General features: G+C 33.0%; 1 protein-coding gene across 6 annotated transcripts in view; it reads left to right on the top strand.

The window, feature by feature from the left end:
* VPS50 (VPS50 subunit of EARP/GARPII complex) overlaps positions 1-21,109 on the top strand; it is a 182,926-nt gene that overhangs the window by 42,594 nt on the left and 119,223 nt on the right. For all 6 annotated transcript variants that reach the window (XR_013160549.1, XM_077123771.1, XM_077123730.1 and 3 more), the window contains exons 10-12: positions 10,680-10,722; positions 11,995-12,093; positions 13,396-13,536. Coding sequence is in view for 5 of the 6 variants with exons in the window: in XM_077123771.1 (XP_076979886.1) it covers positions 10,680-10,722; positions 11,995-12,093; positions 13,396-13,536 (283 nt within the window). In the remaining variant the exon portion in view is untranslated. The remainder of the gene's footprint in view (positions 1-10,679; positions 10,723-11,994; positions 12,094-13,395; positions 13,537-21,109) is intronic.

Here is a 21,109-nt window from a genome sequence, read left to right as displayed (position 1 = left end):
TGCCTCTTACACCCCTGCTGAAATGGGAGATAATGACTTTTATTGAAGTGGGAGTTGCTTCTAGGCACTGTTAGCCGTGGCAGGTGCTGACCGTACAATAGTTTTAAATCAGATTTTAATAGTGTTTTCTCAGTGAAATTTTGAAAATTGCATCATGATGATGGTGATAATAGTGATGATTATGATATTAATAATATTTGAATTTTTTGGCCTTTACTGTGTGTGTCATGTATTCTAATCATTTTCCTTAGATTTTCTTATTTGGTATTCATGAAATAATCCTCTGAGGTGTTATTATTGTCTCCATTTTATCAATGTGGAAATTTGTGCATTTTAAAATTAAGGATTTAAATTTAGGTCTGTTGGATTACAGAGCTTGTGCTCTTAACCACTTCTCACTATACTCTCTTTATCTAATCACTATTGTCTTGATGGCTTATAGTTTTTATTGTTCTGCTCCAATAGCTGAGCTTGTATTTACTAGAGTTAAACATATTTTTTCTTAAACCTCCTTTTGCCAGTTGTGTTTGTTACTATATTTGTGCTATTTAAGTAGATAAACTAATGAAATGAAAGTTTTTGAAAGTAAGTTGAATTTGTAAGAGAGGCAAAAAACCAAGTTTTTAAAAATAAATTTCTTTTTTGAATTTGTTATAGATGGGAAAGCTCCTAAAAATTGGGGGGTATAAGTTAATTAAATGTGATTTGGCATTCAAATTGCTTCACTTTAGTGCTTAAGTTCTTCATTCACTTTAGAGAACTAAAATTTGAAATTGCAAATAATTCATTTGTTCTTTGGTTCATTTGAGATAAGAAGTTAAAGCAACCATCAGGTGCAAAGAAAAGGTATTGACTAAATCACACAGTGGATGAATGAAATACATTTATTCAATTTTACTTAAAATACTTAATACACACACACACATATATATATATAAATATTTTCTTTTAATCTTGACTGATCAACTAAAAGTCTTCTGCTGTACTCTAGAAAAGGGTCAGAGAACCGTGTCTTTAGAGATACAAATATTAAATACTTGAGTTTTGTAGGTCATGTGGTGTCAACCCTGCTATTGTGAAACGAATGCAGCCATAGACAGACATTATGAAAACAAGTGGATGTGGCTGTGTTTCAAGAAAACTTTATTTAGAAAAATAATTGGCTGGCCATATTTGGCCTGTGGTCCCGGATCTCTGCTCTAGAATTATAATTCATCACGTTTAGAGATATTTTGAGCATTTGTTCTTCATAATGAGCTATGAACTTTCTCTGTGGTGATGTGGTTCTGGATTAGGTCAGGGATTTTTGAGCAGAGTGGGGACTGAGATCACGGTAAATCTATAATGGTTATAGGAGTTCTATTGCAGTCTGGTAATACCTGGTTTGAAGGATCATGCGGATATTTCAGGGTGCATCTGGTTTGTTGGCTTAGCATCAAAGTGTTGGAAAATCAGATTTTCTCTGAAGTCTGTTGATAAATTTTGTTACCTGTGAGTGGATTGAAGCTCCTGAAAACCCACCTTAGCTAATAGGCACATGGTAGAGAGTTAAATCTATTTGCTTAAATTTATCCTATAAATTTTAGTACTTGGACATATACAAAGAATTTTAATTGGCATTTGGCATATAATAGAATTGTAAGACTTAAGAACTAGAAGCAGCCCTTCAGATCTAGCCTAACATTATATAGGAAACGGATTCCCAGAGATACTAAGGAACTTAATTTAAATCACATTGCTTGTTAATAAGAGGCCAGGAGAAGATCATAAAAATACTAATTACCTCTATACCATCTTGTTTCTCTGTATGTCAACTTTGTATAAAATTTTATTTTATATGCTACTTTTCTAGGACTCATTGTATGCCTGTGTGCGTGTGTATGTTCAAAGTCAGCTGCTTAAAAGAATACTATTATTTAATTATTTCTGGATTTGTTATCTTTAATAATTTCTGTAGTGATGGTAAAGATATTCTAGAGAATAGTTTGATTCATTCCATTCAGTTTGCAGATAGTTTTTAATAGCTCTTACTCTTCCATCTAGTACTACTGATTTTTTTTCACCATAATGCATTTCTTATTTATCAAAATGTTTCTGTAAAAAGCCTCTTAGCTACTTTAATTTATTGCCTGAAATAGCATGAATTCACGTTTCTAAATAAAGGTTAAGGGCTCTTCTTTAAAGGTTGTACAGTCTGTATGTATACTTCTAATTTTTATATATGTATGTTTAATTGGTAGGGAATTCTAGATTTTGAAAGCATTGTTAATAAAAGCAGATTTTATGATTTATGAATTTTATATTCAGAATTTTCTACATACTTTTTACATTATAATGCTTGCATTAATCCTTTATACTTAGGATATAGAAAAAATTTAACTGTAAATAATAGCAGCAATAAAAATAACATCTAGATTTATAACTTTGTAAATAGACCCTAAAGCCCATTTTTTCAACAGAGAAGCTAAAAAAATCATTATTTTAACCTTAGAATGAATTTAGATATCTTTCTTTTTCCTCCAAACTCAAATGCCAGTTCTGAATTATTTATTATTCTAGTTGTTCTTGTTTGCCCATATTTTTGCCTCTAGCTTTGGCTTAGGGGAATTTCTGAACCCTACATGATAGAGAAGTGAAACTAGCTTTAGCTCTTCTCATCTCTCTTTTTCTCTTCTCTAAGGCCCTTATAGACCCATAGTCTATTTGATTCTTTTTCTCCTATCTCTGTAGTTATCTTTATGAAGGTAGGAAATAGGTGCTAAAGGGGTAATAATAAAATTTTACCATTTTTCTCTGCATTGTAGGTACGATTCAGCAAGTATTTATTGAGTATATGCGCTGTGTCAAGCAGTGAATTTAGTCTTGGGGAGTCACTGGGGAATAAGCTATAGTCTCTGCCTTAGGGACATGGTACAGATATTCCTTTCTGTAGTTGCAGTGAACAAAATGTTGTGAAACAATGTGTCATCAATTAACAGGGAAGACTTCCCAGAATCTGGAAAGATAGATGGATATTTATGAGTGAGAAAGAAAGAAGGAATGTTCTAGTTATTGTGACCATTATACTAAAAACAGAGGTTGTGAAAAATCTGTGGTTTGTTTGCAGAATTGCACACAATCTGTGTGGTTAAAATATAGGCCCTGAAAAATGAATAGGAAGTTAAATTGTGACGTTTCTTACATGCCATACAATATTTGACTTTATCTTATGTTTAATGGGGACCAATAAAGGTTTTAAAGCAGGGGATTGATGTGATTTTGTCTTTGTTTTACATTATAGCTGTAAATTCAGATTTCTTTAGGGACCAGTCAGGTAACATAAATGTGAAACTGCCAGATGACAGACAGTAGGAAATGCTAGGGCCCATGGGACTGGAAAGTACTTGTTTTGCCTAAAATCATTCATGTGCAAGTTCTTTGAAAACACTGTCTACAAAACCAAACAGGAACATTGACGAAATTCGATCTGAAGTTACACCCCTGCTCAGAGAGCTATCTCTAACATTTTTGGAGGATGTTGTACAAAGCTTGGCATATAGTAGGTCTGTGACATTTGTCAGATAGACAAATGGATTGAAGATTGCGATGTGTGTGCATTGCACAGAAATTCACTGGGAGGCTATTGTGATAATTCAAAAGTGGATAGTGCTTGAATTCAGGCACATAATTGAGAAAGCAGAAGTGTAGCTGGACATGTCAAATATTGAAGTGGTGGAATTATCAGAATTGAGTCACCACTTAAATATGAAGAGACAGAAGAATTAAAGATGTATCTGATATTTCTAGCTTGGATCGAGTGCCTAGTGATGCTGCATCTGGAAAGGGAACATGAAAGAAGAAGCAATCTGGGTGAAGAGGAGATAAAGACTTTGGGGCAGAGGTGTGTGTGGCTTAGAGATATATTGAACTCTTTTCTACACGGAGGCATTGTGATGGACATTTTGCAGTTTTCTTACCATTGCAACCCTTAATGAGGTGAAGACATCTATTATATAGCTGAGGTTATCAGAGAAGTTAAGGAACTTTGTCTAGCTCATATCTGAACCACATATTCTTATTGGCTAAAGAAAGGACAAACTGGAATGTTATCTTGAGAGCAAAGCAGGCTTTAAAAAATAATTCTTTCTAAGGTTGAGGCTTCAGTCTACTTTTTTAGATGAGAGAAAGGAGTGAGACGAGAGAATTAAAATTCAAGAAAAGTGGGTCAATAATGGAGCAAAGGTCTGGAGAAAGTGGCAGATGATGGAAGCAGAACTTATGACTGTGGTCTCTATGACTCTGCATAATAGAGCGTCATTAATTGAGTAATTTTACCATTTGCTAGGCAGGGTGCTTTTATTGCAGGTGTTATTGCAGTGAATCTCTAGGAAGTGGATATTATTGTCTCTATTTTATAGATGAAGAAAGGCTCAGAAAGACTAAGTACCTTGCTTAAGGTCACACAGCTAGTAAGATGAGTAGCTGGGATTTTTAGCACAATTTCTGTGACTTCAAACCCTGTGCTCTGAGTAATTTTTCTTTCTTCCTATTCTGTTCTTTTCCCATGCACTATGTGGAGTTATGATTCCTTAGATGTCTTACTGTGCAGCTCACTTAACAAATGAGGAAACTGAGGCCTATAGAGGTTGAGTGTACATAGAGAATTAGAATTCTACTCTGCGTATGTTTTAGGTCAAATTCCCTCTGTTCCGTTACAGGCTATGAAAATGAAACTTTTTGCATTTGGGTCAAAAAAGATTAGTTCAAGTATGATAACTAGAAAAATGTATTTACGATTTTAACAGCAAAAATATGCTTTTTCATGGATGTTTAGAATATATTTTAAAGGGTGATGCTTTATTAAGTTTATAATAGATATTAACTAAGAAATTTTGGTATACCCGATACATCAGAAATAATTTCAGGTTGTGTAATTTAGAGATGTCAGCTATGTCCCCCAAACTACCTTGTTACTCTTCTTAGATGCAGCCAATTTCATCCTATCCTTTTAGAAGTTGTCTCTGTATGTACAACATTTGCAGATGTGTATTCTCTTTCCTCTTCCTCCTTCCTGCCCAGCACAGACTACCATGCTAAGAATGACTCTGTGAGTTAGGTAGCACAGTGGCCCTGATCATCTGTATCTTACAATTTTTTCTTAACTGTTGATATGTCTTGGAGATTAGTCCAAGAAAGTAATGGTCTGAGGATATATGCTTTTAAAATTTGGTAGATGTAGATGTTAATCTGTCTTTTCACTCCCACCACCAGGCTAACAGAAAGTCTGTTTCCCCAAACCCACAACAATCCCAAATCTTATCAGACATTTTGGCCTTTGCCAAACCAAAGAGTAAGAAGTACGTTATTGTAGTTTTCATTTGTATTGCATTTATTTTCAGCAAAGTTAACTGTAGTGTCATGTTTTTGAGTCATCTTTATTTCCCTTTTCTGTGAATTGCCTGTATTCTTTGCCCATTGTCCAGTTGGTTGCTAGTCTGTTATTGATTTGTAGGAGTCTTTATGTATATATTTATATATATGTATATATTCATGAATATGCTTGTGATAGTAGAAATTGAAAACCAAATTCATCATTTTATTTTATGAAATTCAGCTTTTCTGAGTTTATTTATAAAAATCTGTGTTTTCTTCTATAACTTTAATAGTTCCAGATGTGGCTTCTTCTGTTACTTTAATGGTCTTGACACTAGTGGTGAGAAATTAGCTTGACTAGTCTTTTGAGCATTTTATTTTGAGACCTTTAGCTAGCTAACTAGTTAGTTTTCTTGCTTGCTTCCTTACTTTCTCTCTTTCTTTATTCATTCATTTGTTAATTTTCTGGGCAGGAGTTTTGCCAGAATTATTTTTTAAAGAAAAATCTCAAGTCCTGCCTACAAGTATTCCCCTTAACTTATATCTGTGGATATGGACCATTTTCCAGGCATAATACTGGTTAGAGACTTTAATTTTTCTAATCAGCTTTTCACTGTTCCTTGTCAAAGCATATTATTTTCCTCACTTTCAGTTTTTACCGGAGAACATACTTTTCAATTCTCAACTTTAATCAAAAGTTTACTTATGAGAAGTAGTATTTGCAGGAGATGATATAATTTCTCTATATGTTTGAACATTTACCCTTGAGACCATCAAAGAATTGGATGCTTGTATTATAGTGATTTTACTTCTCTGACAGATTGCTTTTAATATATAATACTCTGGCTGGTGTATGTCCTTAGCTAGCATTGAAAGACTGTAAGAAGCAAAGGCAAGGAATTCATTATTGTATAAACTGTAAGGATCTTGTTAAGAATTTGTACCTTAGGGGATAAAAGGGTCACTTTATCAAGACTCTGATAAAATTTTCTCTTCGAACTTAAGTGTTTTTGTTTGCCTGTTTTTTGTTTGTTTGTTTTTAATGACTATTTTTTTTTCCCTTGAACTTCTGGTATGTTTTGATATTATGCACACTGAATTGAATATTGTGTGTCTCCCTATTTACTTTAGCTGCTAAGATTTTAAGTGACAAATTTATAATTAATAGACATCAGTTTTTATACAAGATTTTTAAAACCTTCTATACTTTGGTATATTAAACGACCTTTTTCTCTTCTTTTTACTGTTTTTTTATTTTATTTCTGCTTTAACCTTTCTGTGTTAGAATATTTTTTCAATGGATTGTATTTATTTTGATAGATATCACAAATCTTTTCCAGTAATGAGATATTGTTGTTCCAATAATGTCAGTTCTGTTTTTTTTACTCCCCTAGTGAGAATTAAAGGAAAAAAAAATCACGTTTAGTCATGTTTCCTAAGTATATATCTCAGTGAACTTTTACAAAGTGAACATACCCATGTAATTACCATCTAGAAATAGAAATAGAAATGGAATGCTTCTAATACCTCAGAAGCTTCCCTCATGTCGTACTTTAGTCGTTACTCCCCCAAGGTAATCACTGCTCTTATTTGTCCAAAATTGTTTTTGAGATTCAGTTAATATGTTTTCATAGCTAAAGGATTTCATTGTATGAATATACCACACTTTATCCATTCAACTGTTGATAGGCAATTGTGTTACTTCAAGTTTTTGCCTATTACAAGTAAAGCTTCGAGTAATATATATGCATTTCTGTTGATATATATCCAGGACTAGAATGGCAGAGACATAGAGTAATTATGTGTTGTTTCAGTAGTTATTACAGTTTTTCAAAGAAGTTATAACAGTATACCTTTTCTGTAGCATTGAATGAGTGTTCCATTTGCTCTACATCTTTGCCAACATTTGATAAAGTCAGTTTTAGTTTTTGAAAAATACTTTAGGCATTCTAATTGTTTGTTATGCTGTCTTGAAGTTGGATTTGCATTTCTGGAATAAGTGTTGGGACAGACTGCCTATTTATATGTTTATTAGTTATTTGGACATCTGCTTTGACAAGTATGTTCAGCCTTTTTCCCTCTTTTGTATTCCGTTCTTTTGATCTGTTTGTGTATCCTTATGCCAATATCACTGTTTCATTGCTGTACCTTTATAATAAGCCCTTACCTATTTGGTTGTATGAATCTTCCAACTTTATTTTTATTCTTCAATATTGTCTTGGCTAGTCTCAGCCCTTTGAATTTTTTATAAATTTGAAAAGCAGCTTGTCTGGTTCTACAAATTAAATAAAAAAGGAACCTGTTAGAGATTTGAATAAAATTTTGGTGAGAATTGATAAGTATAGTAAAGGTTTTAATCTATTAGCATAGTATGTTGTTCCATGTTTTTAAGTTGTCTTTATTTTTACTCAGTACTGTTTTCTGTGTGGAGGTCTTTCTTATGTTTTGCTAGATTTATTCGTAGGAATTTGGTTTCTTTAATGCTGTTATAAATGATATATTTAAAAAAATTCCATCTGTCATTCTTTCTTCTTAATATATAGAAATTAATTTTATTTTTGAAATTTTAAATTTTATCTGGTGTCCTTGCTGTCAATTTTTAGTTCTTAAATCCTTTGTTTTATCTATAGATTTTTTAGAATTTTCTACCCACACAATCCCTTTGCTGCTAATAATGACTTTTTAATTTCTTGCTTTCCTTTTCACTTCTTTTTCTTGTCCTATTGCACTGTCTGTGTGTATGTGTGTGTGTGTGAAACGTAACATATATACAAAAAAGCAATAAATTTCCAAGTACATTTTAACAGCTGCTTCAAAACACTGGAGATCGACAGAAATATCAGTATAATGATTCTGCAGTCATACTCATTTGTTAAAACCTACCTTCTCTGTTATACTCCTCTTTCTGTTTAAATAACATATATACATAAAAGCAATAAGTTTCAGAGTGCATCACAACAATTAGTTGTAGAAGAGATTTCAGAGTTTGGTATGAGTTACAATTCCCTAATTTTGGGTTTCTATTCTAGCTGCTCTAAGAAACCTGGAGGCTAAAAGAAACCTTAGTATAATGGTTCAGCACCATACTCATTTGTTAAACCCAGTCTTCTCTGTATAATTCCACCATCACCTTTGATCTTTCCCCAACTCTTTAGAAGTATTTGGACTATGCCCTTCTAACTTTTTCATGTTGGTAGGGGCTGTTGATAATCTGAAATAGTGGGGTGGAACTAGTTGATATTCTGAAAGGGCTGACCCCTCTACATTTCAGGACTTATCTGATCCCGGAATCCATCTGGAGGTGGTAGGTTTTGGAGAGTTACCCCAGTTCATGGAAACTTTGTAGAATCTTATATAATGCCCTAGGTATTCTTTAGGATTGGCAGGAATGGTTTTGGTTGGCATGTTATGATAGGTAGCAATGTCTAAGTGAAGCATTAATAAGAGTGACCTCCAGTATAGACTCTTGGCTCTATTTGAACTCTCTCAGTCACTGATACCTTATTTGTTACACTTCTTTTCCCCTTTTTTGTCAGAATGGCATTGTTGATCCCATTGTGCCAGGGCCATGCCACCAGGGAGACTTTCATCCTTGGATGTCATGTCGCAGATATGGGGGAGGTCAGTGCTTTCATTGGCAGGGTTGGGCTTAGAGAGAAAAAGGCCACATCTGAACAACAAAAGAGGTCCTCCGGAGGTGACTTTTAGGTATACCTATGGGTAGGCTAAGCATCTCTGCTACATACGTAAGTTTCACAAGAGCAAGCCTCAAGATCAAGGGCTTGGCCAACTAATTTGGGTGTCCCTAATGTTTGGCATAGTATCCAGGGTTTCCCTGTTCGTAAAGTTTAACAGTTCCATAATTTTTCTTCCAACCCTAAAGGGACTTTGCTAATACTTTTTGATTACCTGTTAATATGCCTGCATATATCCAGATATTATATTAAACTATAGACGATTAAAGGCTCTCATTCTTATTCTGGGCTCCCTGTGTTTGGATTGCTTAAATAATCTATCCAGACAGGCTGAGTTAGATTATGTGCTATAGAAAACCAAGGTTCTGGACATAATAAAATTTTCTTCCTTTGGTCTCAAAGAGTTTTGTACTGTCTAGTACCCATAGTATAATATTGACTAGAAATGGTGATAGAGGTATCCTTGACTGTTTCTAGTCTCATAATCTTTTACCATTAAATATGGTATATGTTGTAGGTTTTGTTGATGTCTTTTATCAACGTTTGTGATCTAGCTCCACATGTGTTTGGTAGCTTTATTTATTTTTTTTTGCAGAGTAATATGTTTCTGGCTTATTTTGTTATATTTTTGCTTCAGACCTAAAATTAGCCATTTCACCAAAGAGCTTTGGCTTCTTTTATTAGTTATGGTATTTAGGGACTGTAATCTAGGGATGTTAATAGCTGCTGTGTTGTTATGGCCTTTCAGCAGACTGAACCAGGTAACATACATTCTTTTAGAAAGAAAAAAAATCAGTCATGAATTCAAATAGAAACTTCCAGTTAAACTTCACAATTTAGTTTTATATTCTTTAATTTATTCTTATGCTGAAGGTCTTTGGTCTTGGGGACATTAACATAATTACTAATGTAGTATATAATATATTCAATATATACTTATTTATAATAGCTTTAAAATGATAATATTGTTTTTAGATATAGTACATTAGGAATATTCAGTAAAATTGCTGTGCTTTTAGAAGCAATTCTTCCACTAGTTTGCTATATAGTTAAATTCATTTTTTTCATATTAAGAATTCCTCTTTATAAAAAAGTTTATGGCTTTAATTTTTTTTTTTTTTTTTTTTACATGGGCAGGCACTGGGAATCAAACCTAGGTCTCCAACATGGCAGGCGAGGATACTGCCACTGTGCCACCATTGCCCACCCTATGACTTTAATTTTTTATTATGAAAAATATTTATATGGCTCTTGTCAAAAATATAAAACGATGTACATTTAGATTGATCTAGCTTTCTTCCCTTTCACCTCATTCTGTTCTCTCCTTCTCAGAAGTAACCATTTAAAATTAATTTTTTGTTTTACACTTCTAGAGATTTTTTTAATATAAGTAATTTTAATTTTATACCTTTATATGTATGTGTATTTGTGTATGAAATATCTTTTAAATTCCATTGGATTAGGAGCATAGAATTTCTTCCAGATGGCTTCTGTAGAATCAGCAGCAAGGTTTATCACTCATACTGTTTCTTTTTTAATGTATTGAACATTTATTGTTAGCATTTATTTATTGAGCCTTTAGTTTTTTTGTTTTAAAGATAGATATGTCTGATACTCTGTTTTATTAAACAGTGAGCTGAATTCAAAGCTGCAAGATACTTTAGAACAAATTGAGGTAAGAGGAGTTATATCATAAGTTAAATGGCTTTTTCTTCTTAGAGCTTTTTGAATGGCACTGGTGCACCTCATATTTTGGCTTTCGTATTATTGCCAGTGTTTCCAGTGTTTTTGTCTGGAATATGTGTGCATGGCCAAGTTAGTGTTAATCTGCTTGTAAACACAGTGATACTGTCGGCATGAGAACTGAAAACAATATTTGCAAACTTAGTTGTACATATGTCCTCATTATATTAGTTGTAGCCAAAATATTTTCTGTGTGTTAATTTTTTTTTACCAACAGCGTCTCCCTTTTAGTTTAGTGAATTGGTTTAGTTAAGAATACATATTAGCTGATAGAAAGTCTCCTAAATTCCAGTTCATGGTAAATGTAGGAACTGGAAAGGAAAAGATACATCATTGTGAGCACAAACCTTGCTTTTCTTCCTACATATATTCAGTTTGTCTCTTTTGTTTGCAGTCTTTGCAAGGTAAGGTATTTATTGAAATAAAGATATGGTTTCTTCTGGTATTTGTCTTATTGTTTTCTTGGTAAGAGTACTTATAAAAGTTGAGGCTGGACTTTCTGATGACCTTTTGTGAAAGTAGTTTTTGATCATGAATGCAAATATTTACTGTAAAACGCATAAGTGCTTTGAAAACCCGTAAGTAAACAGTCCTCTGAATAGTTTTCATGAGCTTTTTCTGTTGAAAGGTATTTGTTTACTCTTAAAATATGCACTGTTATGCTGTATTTATGTAGAAAATCTTTATTTTAAAATGAGACCATTGAAATAGACACTCAAAGTCAATACATTTAGATATAAAAGCTCAAACATTGAGGTAAGTATTTTTGAGTTCAATGCAGTCTTGAGAATTTCTTTTCAATAATTACAAAAGGATTATTTTATTGATTTTCAATAGTTCTACAAATTCAGTTCAGATAAATTAAGATTAACCAGTGTTTCAGGGAATATAAACTTACATAAAAATTTTAAAAAATGAAATTCCTTAAGAAATTATTGTAGTTATTTTGTGTCCCTTGAAACAAAATGGTATTTTAGAAACTCAGATGTTAATCATATCTCAGTAAACTTGATTTAATTTTCTAATTAATGTTAATTGTAATTTATTTGTAATTTCATTTTAATTTTTTACTCCTAAATCCAGTGTGACACCAGTTATATTTAGCTATTAACTGAAAGTGAGAAATTAGACTTAATGTTTTCTTTTCATTACTTTCAAAACCTAATTCCTTAACTACTTCTTGACTCCTCTTTTAATTACATAGGAACAGTTGGATGTAGCCCTTTCCAAAATCTGTAAGAATTTTGATGTTAACCATTATACCAAAGTTCAACAAGCTTATCGACTTCTTGGAAAAACACAGGTTAGTTTTGAAAGGTTGTTTACTTTTTCCCTTAATCAGGTATCTGTTGACCTTCAAGATTGCTTAAGTCTGAATTTTATTAATGTAGTGCCCTTAATGGGTTTCATTTAACAAAATGAGTTTTATTCTGTACTAGCAATTGTAATGTAGTTGTTCACAAGACTCAGTTTATGTAGTATGATTAAAGCATTACAGAAATTTGCTTTGATTTATATGAATTTTCCAGTTTTAATATTTTTATAATTTCATGTAAGTTTTTTAAAAAACAATATATTAGTTTTATTAAATTATCCAGTGGGAGAAGATGTGTAGTTTCTTTTTTCTCAGCTGTTGGTCCTGGATCACGACTTCTAAACTTGGACTTTATGGGTTCCAGAAGGGCCAGCATGATGCCCTCAAAAAGATGCGTAAACTTCTGTATATTTATCTGTAAAGTAGGTCCTTTGCATGTATCATTAAAGATTCATAACTGCTCTCATGCTTTACGTATTCTTATTGTTCAAGAATTCCTTGAAAAACTTGAAACAGAGGGTCATGGTTTGAAAGTTGTATCTTCTATTTATACAAGATTATAATTTTATCTACACAACATTTAAATATGATAGATGTCAATGTTTCCTTCCTTTAACTATTCCCCTCCCTTAGAAGGAAGTTTAAGTGTTTACCAAAGCATTTAAACTCTATTTCCATTTTAAAATCTTCATAAAGAAATATAGTCATTGATCATACTTTATTAATTTTTATCTCTTAAGCTATGCCTAGGAAAAAATACAAGAAGGAAGTTACATGACAATTTTGAGGGACATATTTAAAGACCTTCAAAAATACTTCTATAACTACTAATTTCCTCCATAAGATTAATTCTTTCATACATTAAATATTTATTGATACCTACTATGTGCCTTGCTCTAGGCATCTGAATATGGACCCTCGTGTATTTTATACCCTTATAATGGGAGATGAACATTAAAGAAACAAATTAATGTAATATCAAGTGGTAACAAGTGCTATAAACAAATGTATGCCAGAGTAAAAAAATTAGAGTAATAAAATAGGTTGAGAAAGAGCTCAATCATAAATACAGAGCAACAAAGCATTGCTTTTGAGTCCCATTTATTTTCAGTGACATGATGTGGTTATTTGAATGGTCATTTGCACTATAATCAACATTATATTTATAATACTCTGAATAATAGGGATCTTTTTGCTGTAGCTGTAATTGGTAAAGTTTTTTTCCTGTGTTTCTCCAGTCTGTTGAAATTTATAACATGAAATTACGTTGTAAGTTTTTTCTCTCCACAGACAGCAATGGATCAACTTCATATGCACTTTACCCAAGCCATCCATAATACTGTGTTTCAAGTTGTTCTTGGTTATGTGGAACTATGTGCAGGAAACACAGATACAAAATTCCAAAAGCTACAGTATAAGGATCTCTGCACAGTATGTAGTACCTTAATTATTGTTCATGTCTCTCTTTTAGTTTTTAAGTGAATACTTTAAAGTCTATTTAAATAAGTCTCTTTCTCTTAGCACCTTTCTCCTATGTTATGCCATTCCTCCTAGAGAAACAGGTGGACCCAATCACAAATGGTAAAGATTGATGAGATGGTATAGTGTTGTGGAGATTGCTTCTAAGTTGATTCTATTATTGTGTAGCTTCTGTTACCCTTTTCTTTTTGGCTCTTAATTCTCTTCTGTGGTTTCATTTAGGGTGATTCCTGTATAAACTTTCAGTCTTTTCATGTGTATAAATGCTGTGTCTGTCAGAATCTCTAGTGAGCTTTTCCTTTATCTTCTTAAAGAAACATAGGCCTACAGGTAACTTAACCCACAGGTGAGAAGAGGACTGATTTGTTCTGTGTTTTAAAAGTAGATCCTGCTGATGTGTTGAAGTAGAGAGGGAAGAAAATAAAATAATGCAAAACTGGGTGAAGGATGGTGGTGTTTGCTTCTGCAGGGAAGATTTGTAAAGAGCAGGCCTACATGAGTTTTGATTTGAACTTAAGATACTTATTAAATATTCCAGTGGACTTGTTGAGAAGGCGATTGGATAAAAGGATAAAAGAACCTAGAGAGATATCAGAGCTGGATTTGTAGATTTGGTAATAATCAGAATCTAATTAATTTAAAGCCATGATACTAGATAAGATCATTTGGGGAAGGAATGTAGCTAAAGAAGACAAGAGAGCTGTGGGCCCTCTGACACTCAGGGATTGGGCATTCAGGGATATAAGGGAAGAGACACCAGTAGAAGAGTCTGAGAAGGAGCAGCCATTTGGGTAAGGGGTAAACCAGGAGATCACGGTGCCACAATGCTCTAAAGAAGAAAGTGTTTCATGAAGAAGTGAGTGTGAGCCTATGTCAGATGCTGTTGAGAGTCTGAATAAAGTGATATTACAGAATTGACCACTTGATTTGACAATATGGAGGTCATTGTTGACCTCAGTCTCTTTAATTGTCTCTCTCACTGGAGTCATTCTTGAATTTTCTCTGATGTCTATTCAGGAAGTTTTAACTTAGCCCTTGGAAGTAGATATCTGTATGTGAGTATCAGAAATCTCTTACTTGATACTGGTAAATCATTCAATGGCTTTGATTTAGTCCTCATTCTCCATGGTAATTGTGTCTAGGAATTAGTGAAATTATACTGATCTTCATTTTTCAGTGAGTTTATTTGTCAGAGAACCAGTTATATGTCTGGGGGAAATGGTGAGACAGTCTTACTTGAGTTACAAAAATTCCAAAAAGGATATGATTGCATATGGTATAAGAAGGGTTAAACTAATAGTAAAGGTGGATGGTTGTTAATATAGCTAAAAACTTTTCTTTTTTATAGTTTCATAAAACACAAGGACTGTTTAACATATTTTATGATTGTTAATTTTATCTGTAATATTGCATACTTATATTTTAAAATATCCATTTTTGAAAAGTCATCATTCGTCAAGTTTTAATGATATTGAACTGTGTTATTTCCATATTTATGTATTTCCCTATTTTGATAGTATATATTTTTAAATTAAATACCCTGTCAATTTTATTTTTTTATTCTATTAATGTTGCTATCATTTGATTTAGGGTGTAAAGCAATTTGTTGCAAGTCAACAACTTTTCTGTTCAAGTAGAAAGTAGCTTTTGATAATTAAAACAAAGATAATAAAAACAAATTACATATCTGTTCTTCAGTGTTCTTTGCTTTGGTTCAACCTGGTATGTGTTGTGTGTGTTGTATGTATGTGTGTGTGTGTATGCAGTGTGGTTTGTTACCACTTGACTGTTATTTACTTTAAAAGTTGAAAGCATGTTTGTGCTCATGTTTTTTGAGGAAGTTCTCTGTTCTTTTCCATAATATAAACCTAGAAGTTGTACTTAGCTTATAAGTTTTTATGAACAAAAATTTGTACTTAAGGTGTTTACCGTATTATTTCTCTTCAGCATTTCTTTCATTATTTTTTAAAGCTGACTAAAATAGCCTTGAAGTAACTGTATATTGAAATTATCAGATAACAAATAACCTTCTTGATTTCATCTTAAGTAAATGCTTGTTAAAATTACTCTAAAAACTTCTGGTACATCATTATAAAATGATTCGTATATGTATGATACTTGGTGGCTGTGCTGGTTTGAAGCAGTTATATACCCCTCAAAAGGCCATGTTCTTTTAATTTATCCCTGTGGGTGCAGACCTATTGTGAGTGTGGACCTTTTGGTTCAATTGAGATGACACCCAGCCCTTTCCAGATGGGTCTTAATCCCTTTACTGTGGTCCTTTGTGGGAGGATAAAAGACGGAAATACACTGAGAAATGCTCTGGAGAGGCTAAGGAAGCAGCCACAGAAACTGAAAGAGCCGGAACCTGAAAGCAATGAAACCTGGGAGTGAAGGACCAGCAGATGTGGCCATGTGCCTTCCCATGTGACAGAGGAATCCTGGATGCCAGTAACCTTTCTTCAGAGAAAGCATTGTCCTGTTGATGCCAATTAGGACATTTTTATGGCCTTAGAACTGTAAATTTGTAAACCAGTAAATCTTTATTGTAAAAGTCACCTCATTTCTGGTCTGTTGCATTCCAGCAGCTTCTGCAAATTGAAACATTTGGTACACCAATGTTGGGTACACCTAATTAAATTAAAAACAAATGATTTATTAGTTGATTAGAGCTTAGTCATAGCTGTAATCAAACAAACACAGCAATAGGCACATGAATTATTATTTATCCAACGTATTTGTACATTTTTGGTTTATATCCAAATTTTCCTATGGAATAACTGTTGTTATAGAAATAACTGCTGCTTTTTCCCTTTTTTGTTTTCCGACTTCTCCAACTGTTCTGCAATTTATATGTTTTTTTTTCACATATAGAGTTAGGATATAGATTATTTATATAATTAGTTACCCACATTAAACAATTATTAATTAATATGATACTCTTTAAATTATGCATATTTTAAAATTATCTAACAATGCATAGGAATAGTAGGAAAAAACAGATAAGTAAAAAGAAGATAATAAAAGTATATACAAGTTTGTCATGCAAAGCTGCATATTTAGTAGCTTTTAAAAGCAAATAGCCTTGAGCCTGCCTATGCCAAAAAAAAAAAATAGTAAATAGCCTTTAAAATTTGGATACCTGGATACCTCTTCCATAACTTTTTTCCCCTATTTATTATGTTATGAACAATTTTCTATTTCAGTAAATATGCTACTCACTTAAATTTTAATAACTTGACAATATTTCTGTCTAAGACTATCTGACAGTTTAATTAACCAGTTCCTATTCAATGGGTATTTATGCTATTTCTAGCTTTTGTCATTATGAATACTGTAGTAAATGTTCCTGAAGTTATATCTTTGCACATATCTTTAATTATTTCTTTAGGAAAAATCATGAGAAATGAAATTACAAGGTCAAAGGGTTTATACTCTAAAGGGTTTATATTTAAAATTGCCCTCTACAAAGTATGTTTCAATTTGCATTCCTTATCAGCAGTGTCTGCTGTTTTCCTTTTCTCTGAACACGTGAGTGGTGACTAGTTTAACGACATAATTTTCAGATACCAGAGGTAGTAAATCAAGAATAATATGTGTTATCACTCATCTTATTTGGGATGTGAAGGAAATGAAACTGAGGCATTTTATTGACTGCTAAAGTTAATTTGTTTGATTAGACTGGTAGGTGAGTGGACCTTTCCTTTTTTGCTGGAAGCAGCAAATGTGAACATTTGGATGAAGAAAGAAACCTTTTCAGTTAGAGGACTAGTATTTACTTGAAGGCGCATGCTAGTCAGTTTTAGAATACTCTAGGAAAGCAGTTGTCAGATTTATCTTCATCAGGTATTTATGTCTAATTTTCTTATATATGAATTTGTGTATTGATTTCTAAATATTTAAGGTAAAATAAAAAGATTGCAGCAGTTTTTAAAATTAAAACTTAATGTATCAGAATAAGGGTGCACAGGTGATTCAGTGGTAGCATGCTTGCCTTCCATGAAAGAGACCCGGATTTGATTCCCGCATCATGCACCCCCCAAAAAAGTGAAAAAAACTGAGCGAGTAGAATATAGGTAAGGAAAGTTTACCCAGCTTTTCCTTTTTCCCTGCCACTTACTTTCAGGATTGTTAAGAACTGTGAAGGGTCTAAAATTTTATCTTACTTGGAAGCTACAATCTATACTTTTTTATGGATGCTGGTCAAAGACATTAGATTCCTGAGAGAGTCAAAACACTTTATTGCTTTGGGCAAAAGTAGTAGCTAGAGCTTCCTATTTGTCCTAGTTCCTCTGTGTCTTCAAGTCTCACAGGGGCACCCAAATGGACTTAGATGAATACTTGTGGTAAGTTGCTTTATAGGAGAGGAACATTGAGCTTGGGGAATTCATTGCTTTTAAGTGAAGAAAGCCTGCTTTTTGTCTGGAGTAAGATGTTACCTCATCTTTCAAGGTCGTTCCCTGGAAATACATCCTGAGAATGGTGTGGGTAAAAGAGCAATCAGGGCCTTGCATTCTTATTATACTCAAAACATGCAGGAACTCTCAAGGCCCATGGTTGATGAATGCCTTTCCCAACACGGATAACTAAAGCAATGCGAGCTGTCTTGGGCTATGGTTAGATCCTTTATCTTTCTGAGTAGAGTGTTCTCTAGTGTGTGTATGCATTTTTTTGTGTGTGGGCATTTATATATATATATATAAAGCATTAAGTGTCAATATATATAAAGCATTAAGTGTCAAGGAGTAAACACAGTTAATTAAGGTTTCTAAGGAAGACAAAACTGTTTTATTGTTCTGAGGAACCTGCAGCTTTCAATTGGGATTTAAAGGATTTCTGTATTCCTGGCTGGGTCTAGGAATATAGAGGAAATATGAATAATGGCCTGAGAGTAGGAGAGGACAGGCAGGTGAAAGGAACATGTGTTTTTCGACTTTGTTTAACTGTATTTCAGTATGGTGATCTGATTGTTTCTTTTTTTTTTTATCAATTTTTAAATTTTAAAAAAAAATATGACAAAGAAACACAAACATTTTTAACATATGATCATTCTGTTCTACATGTATAATCAGTAATTCACAATATGATCACATAGTTGCATATATTCATTATCATGACCGTTTCTTAGAAAGAACGTTTGCGTCAATTCAGAAAAAGAAATAGACAACAGAAAAAAATTCATACATACCATACCCCTTACCCCTCCCTTTCATTGATCACTAGCATTTCAATCGAAGTTTATTTTAGCATTTGTTCCCCTATTATTTATTTTTATTCTGTATATTTTACTCATCTGTTGATAAGGTAGATAAAAGGAACACTGTTTCTTGATGCACCTTAGGACTAGTGGATGCCTATAGAATACAGGCTTTGGGCTGTAGTTATTTGGGTAACTAACCTCCCCCTCTCCCCTTGCCTGGAAATGGAGGGGTTTTTTATACCCTTGAAATCAGCTCAATTATGGCAAGATCTCTGCTGTTCAGGTTTTAAAAACCCTTGATTTAGACTGCTAGATTTTGTGTGTTCGGCGGCAGAGGTTGGGAAGGAGGGGTTGGCATTTTACTGTTTTTATTAACCCATTTTAGAGGATGGCACGCAGCTGCCAGCAGAAACAAAAATTAAATTACTGGTAGAAAACCATTCCTTGAAAACTGCCAAGAAACGCTATTATGTTGATAGTGTTTTTATATTTACATACTGCCTTTTGTGTTTGATAACTTCAAACAGCACAAGAGGTCAGCGTTTTATCAATTGAAACTTTGAAAGGTAATTATATATTCTGATTCTACATACTTTAGTTGTTTTATAGTATTAAGCTATCTAAATAATGCTTTTTAGCAGCAATTAGAAAAACCTGAGAATGGAACTAAAGGAGAGCCTTCTGTCTATTTCAGAATGTAGAGATACCAGATACTTAGTTCCAAGTTGGGATCATTTATATCATACATATAACATATGCCTTTTTGTGTATGCACATATTTAATATTAATGATACTCATGTTTGCTTTTGAATCATAAATGAACCAAGTCCAGTACAAGCAAAGTTTTGCTACAAGTACATGCATATTTTTATCTATGGAGAGTCATAGATTTTTAAGCTTCACAGAGACTCAAGGGTATTTGCTTTAACCCTTGAGGTCCAGAGACATGAAATGATATGCATAAGGCATGACCTAATACATCGAAAAGTTGGGCACCAAATCCAAACATTGGACATCCAGTTCAATACTTCCACCATATGGTGCCACCTCTCTGGTTTCCAGTGGTTATAAAGTGCTTACGATATTCATATTTTGTATAGCTTGGCACTTAATAGAAGTAATTAGAGATTAGATTGAAATGTGTAATTTTTTGAAACCACTTGGCCCAGATGCTTATTTGGTCCAGTGTTCAGCCTCTCAGATGTTTTTTGTTCCCTGGGCTTAGTGTTGTTTGACCTGTGGGATGTTTCCAGAAGCCTTCTAGATAAGCAGTAGTCTCCCCAGCAGCTTCTGTTAATGTTTGCTCACATTACTAGTAGCATTCATTTAAGGATACTAATAACCCTTTTTTAGTTTTTGAAATCCAGCTATCATTTGGAATGGGGGAGGGGAGGGAATGGATTAGAGATCTGGATCTCTGTGAGGATGCCAAACATCTTTTCCCTTTGTCAGGATATGGTTAGAATGATAACTCTAAACATGAACAAAAATAAAATAATCCTTTAAGGACTCTTCTGATTTTTTATTTTGTTGTTTTAACATTAAAAGGTATTCCTGAAATTTTTGTAGGTAATAGTGATTTCTGATAGGTATAAAAATAAACTATAAAATGAGAATTCTCTATTTAGATTTATAGATTAAATCTAGCATCCTTCTTTTTTCATATTCATCTTTAACTTTGCATTTAAGCAATTTCCAAAAGATGACATCCTTTTACTGTGTGCTTCAATTTCAGAAAAGTGGCTTATGTTCATTTCTGAATTTATACTCTTTGCAAATGATTTCTAGATTCTTTTTAAACTTACTGTTTATAAACAAGATTGAGATGTTGCTGACATTAATAAACTAATTTTATCGTTTTTATTTTTACCAGTTGGGTTAATATGGTTAATAGAATTGGAAGATGCCAAATGTTATCCTGAAATATGAAGTGGCTGATAGTGATGAGATGGGAAATCAGATTTGTGGATTTTGTGAAATCACTGGTCAGGATTTAAGTGCTCAGGAACCTATTTTGATGCTTGAATTTTTAGCACAGTGGAAAAGCTGCAGTTAGCTTTTTGGATTGTAATGTTCAGAATTGTGAATCTTCTCCAAATCCAGGTCCCTAGCATATTTTTACCTTTTATGATCACCAAAGTTACTGGACATGTATGTTGTCTCTATAGAGGCTGTGGATTTTTTTTTTAAATTTGAGGTTACTAAAAATTTCACTGCTTTTCTCCTTGTTTTTTCAGATATTTCTAAAAGACTGTCTTTTCTCTTTTTCCTTTACCTTCACTGAATAATTGATGCTACTAGCTTGCTGTCAAAGAATGGCAGTG

The sequence above is a fragment of the Tamandua tetradactyla genome, chromosome 1 (assembly GCF_023851605.1).
Source record: "Tamandua tetradactyla isolate mTamTet1 chromosome 1, mTamTet1.pri, whole genome shotgun sequence".
NCBI lineage: Eukaryota > Metazoa > Chordata > Mammalia > Pilosa > Myrmecophagidae > Tamandua > Tamandua tetradactyla.
The sequence above is the reverse complement of the archived record's forward strand: the minus strand, read 5'-3'. Positions and strand labels throughout refer to the sequence as shown.